General features: G+C 38.1%; 1 protein-coding gene across 1 annotated transcript; it reads right to left on the reverse strand.

Moving 5' to 3' along the window:
* Positions 1-1,683: 1,683 nt before the first annotated feature.
* Positions 1,684-2,765, reverse strand: LOC5579299 (probable chitinase 10). Its single transcript, XM_001647557.2, has 2 exons — positions 2,613-2,765; positions 1,684-2,549 (listed from the first exon to the last, which is right to left on the reverse strand). Exons 1-2 carry the CDS (start codon positions 2,689-2,691, stop codon positions 1,726-1,728), a joined length of 903 nt encoding a protein of 300 aa, XP_001647607.2. The 5' UTR covers positions 2,692-2,765; the 3' UTR covers positions 1,684-1,725.
* Positions 2,766-2,994: the final 229 nt, after the last annotated feature.

Below are 2,994 nucleotides of genomic sequence, written 5' to 3' on the forward strand. Positions count from 1 at the left end.
GAACATTCTCCATTTTTTTTCGAAATGTCAAACTGCTTGTTTCTAGAATGTTTCCGAAATAGCTTTCTTTCGTGCTTTCACGCCGTCCTTCTTAAATCTCTCTCAACTTTTGCATCTTTACCAAAAAAATCGAACTGGTAAACAAAATTGTGTCGAACCAGATTTGGAACATCCTTGGTCCAAAAATGGATCAGGCTGTTAGCCTGTTCAAAAACTGTTATAAAATAAAATTGGAACTTCATTTGCAACACCGGTGCAAGCTCCAATTATTAAAATGGTCCATCAATTTGGACCAAACCTGTGATTTGGACCACCGGTGAAGTTGCCCTTATAATTGAAAGAGAGTGAGAGAGAGGAAAATCTCTCAATGTTATATAGGTCCTTACGTGATATCTCTTTCTTTGCCCAAAAACCGCAACATGAAAACACAACACATATGTCCTTCTTGGTATTTATAAAATCTTAGAATAATTCATTACAATCGGTGTCTTTATCTATGACAATTGATTACTTTTTAAATTGAGGTTACATAAATTGCATCACTCTCCAAGGTGAATCCAGAATGTGTAGCTTTTGAATCCTTCCCTCTAACAAAAATTCCTTCCAGTGACAACCATGAATATGTTGATTCGGGCCTTAGTAACATGATGATCGTTGGGACGTGGTTGGCGCGATTATTGAATGATTGGAATTCTCAAAATTGCACATTGAAAATAATCTTAAGTTCCGTCCATTGACTTCTTGTCTACACACTTAGATTTTTTTCACGAGCTCGGCTGTGCGAATCTCGGTTTCCAGATTTTAACCGAGATTCAGCTAACAATTTGTCCGGTTGCTTAGCAACGAAGCACGATTTACTGATACTCGGCTTTTATTTACTGAGATCCCAGGAAATTCGGATGCCGACTTCTCAGCTGTGCGGATCTCGGTTAAAATTAGCCGAGATTCGGCATTCTAATTTAAGTGTGTATGTTGATTGTTCTGATGTTGTAATTCTTGTTATTTTAACTATTAATGAGCTATTTACTTACATGCAAAATAAGTATCAAAATCGGTTATAATAGATGAATCGAGATGGTGTGTTTCAAGCGGCTTTGAGTCAACATGTTGAAAGACAAAACATGCTAATATCTAAATTGTTCAAAATCACAAATATTTAGAACCAGACATTTTTCACTCTTTAAAAATGATCGATTGTTTCCTCACTTGATGGAGATCAATAGTTCAAATTTTCAGCACAAAGCCATGTTCAGTTCTCTAGATTTGTGCTATTGAAAATTCCATGTGCTCCTTTGTTTCATCTTCGCCTTAAATCGTCGTTGAACTTAACATTGGACGCTGTTTGGTGAATTTATAGCAAGATTTTTAAATAAAAACCACAAAATCGACAATGTTTATTTGTCTTGGACTAACTCTTCTGGATCTCAACCAGTAGTGGCAACTCAAACATATTTGCAATTATGCTACTTTCTTTATTCAGACATTTTTTTGAACTTTCTAAATTAAAATGGTTAAGGTGAAGATGAATCGAAGCCAAACCTCTAATTTTCAAAAGCACGGATCTGGAGAACTAAACATCCGTTCAAGCTGAAAACTTAATCGATTGGTCACTCGCTGGTGGTGACCAATCGATAAAGTTTTCAGCTCAAACGGGTGTTCCGTTCTCCAGATTTGTGCTCTTGAAAATTTAAGGTTTGGCTTTAATTCATCTTCACCTTAATCTAATCAAAGAATTGAGCTATCCGTAGTGTAGAAGTCCTCCCAAATTGTAGTATCTTCCGTCACACCTCCAAAATTGTCATCACTGGCTGTGGTAGTAAGAGAATAGTAAGGCGTTGCAGCTGTACTAGCAATGAAATGTGAACTTCTAATTGTAGTTGTCGTCGTCGTCGTCGTTACAGGATTCATCGTGGATTTTACAACCGAAATAACTCTATCGTCCCGTCGACATCCGGCTCGCCACGATTGGTCACATCGATTGACCGTCTCACTCCAGTGCAATCCATCCGGACAAGACCATTCCTCGGGACCACTCGGGGTACACATGTAGAACTTGGCGCAATCCGAATGCGGCCGGTAGACAGGATTGTTCGGATCAACAATTCGGGGACAACCTATGGAAGATGTTCCGGGTGGAACTGTGTGAAATCTTGGCGCAAGATATGGAGTTTTCGGGCGGCTGGCTGTTGGAAGAACTTCGCAACGATTCGTGTAGCTGTTGAAGGTGTATCCTTGTCTGCATTGCATTTCTAGTGGCCTTGCGAGTCTGGAAATCTCATATCTGCTGGCTGCATCATGGCCGATGGGATTATAAGCGTGTGAATAGGAATAGTAGTATTTTGGAGTTGTAGAAGTTTTAGACTCAGATAAATCACAACGGTTCATGTAATTATTCCAATGATAACCGCGTGGACATTCGTATGTAACAGCTTCATTCAAACCTATAGTGAACTTTGTGCAATCGTTTGGATTTTGATAGTATATGTTTGTCACTGTTGGCGATTCGGCTACTGCTTTGTGAATTAGTATAAAAACTAATTTTATTGCAGCTGTAAATAAATAAAACCTTAAAACTACTTATATCAAAGACATAAATCACCACTTCAACGCACCCTGCATCATCACACTCCAACTTTTCAACGGTAAACTGATTATCTGATTAACTTTGCAAGCCTTTGTAATCACTAACATGGAACTGAACTAATAGTCATTTGATGAGTGATAAAGACGATTCCGTCTTTTTACAATTTAAGACGAGCCTAGGATGATGAACTTATGAGATTGCTTATCAAATTGATAACCGCTGCCTTACTTGGCACACTTTAGGGCATGACTTTAACGATGAGTCGAGTATGCAAAGGCTTCTATTATCTCATTTGACCCTTATTTCAGTCGATTACTTCCAAGCATTGCATATGTTATCCCGGACAATGATTCTGTTAATTACATTGTGATTATTTAGATGATTCATCGTATACCTAAATTAGTCTCGTT

The sequence above is a fragment of the Aedes aegypti genome, chromosome 2 (genome assembly GCF_002204515.2).
Source record: "Aedes aegypti strain LVP_AGWG chromosome 2, AaegL5.0 Primary Assembly, whole genome shotgun sequence".
NCBI lineage: Eukaryota > Metazoa > Arthropoda > Insecta > Diptera > Culicidae > Aedes > Aedes aegypti.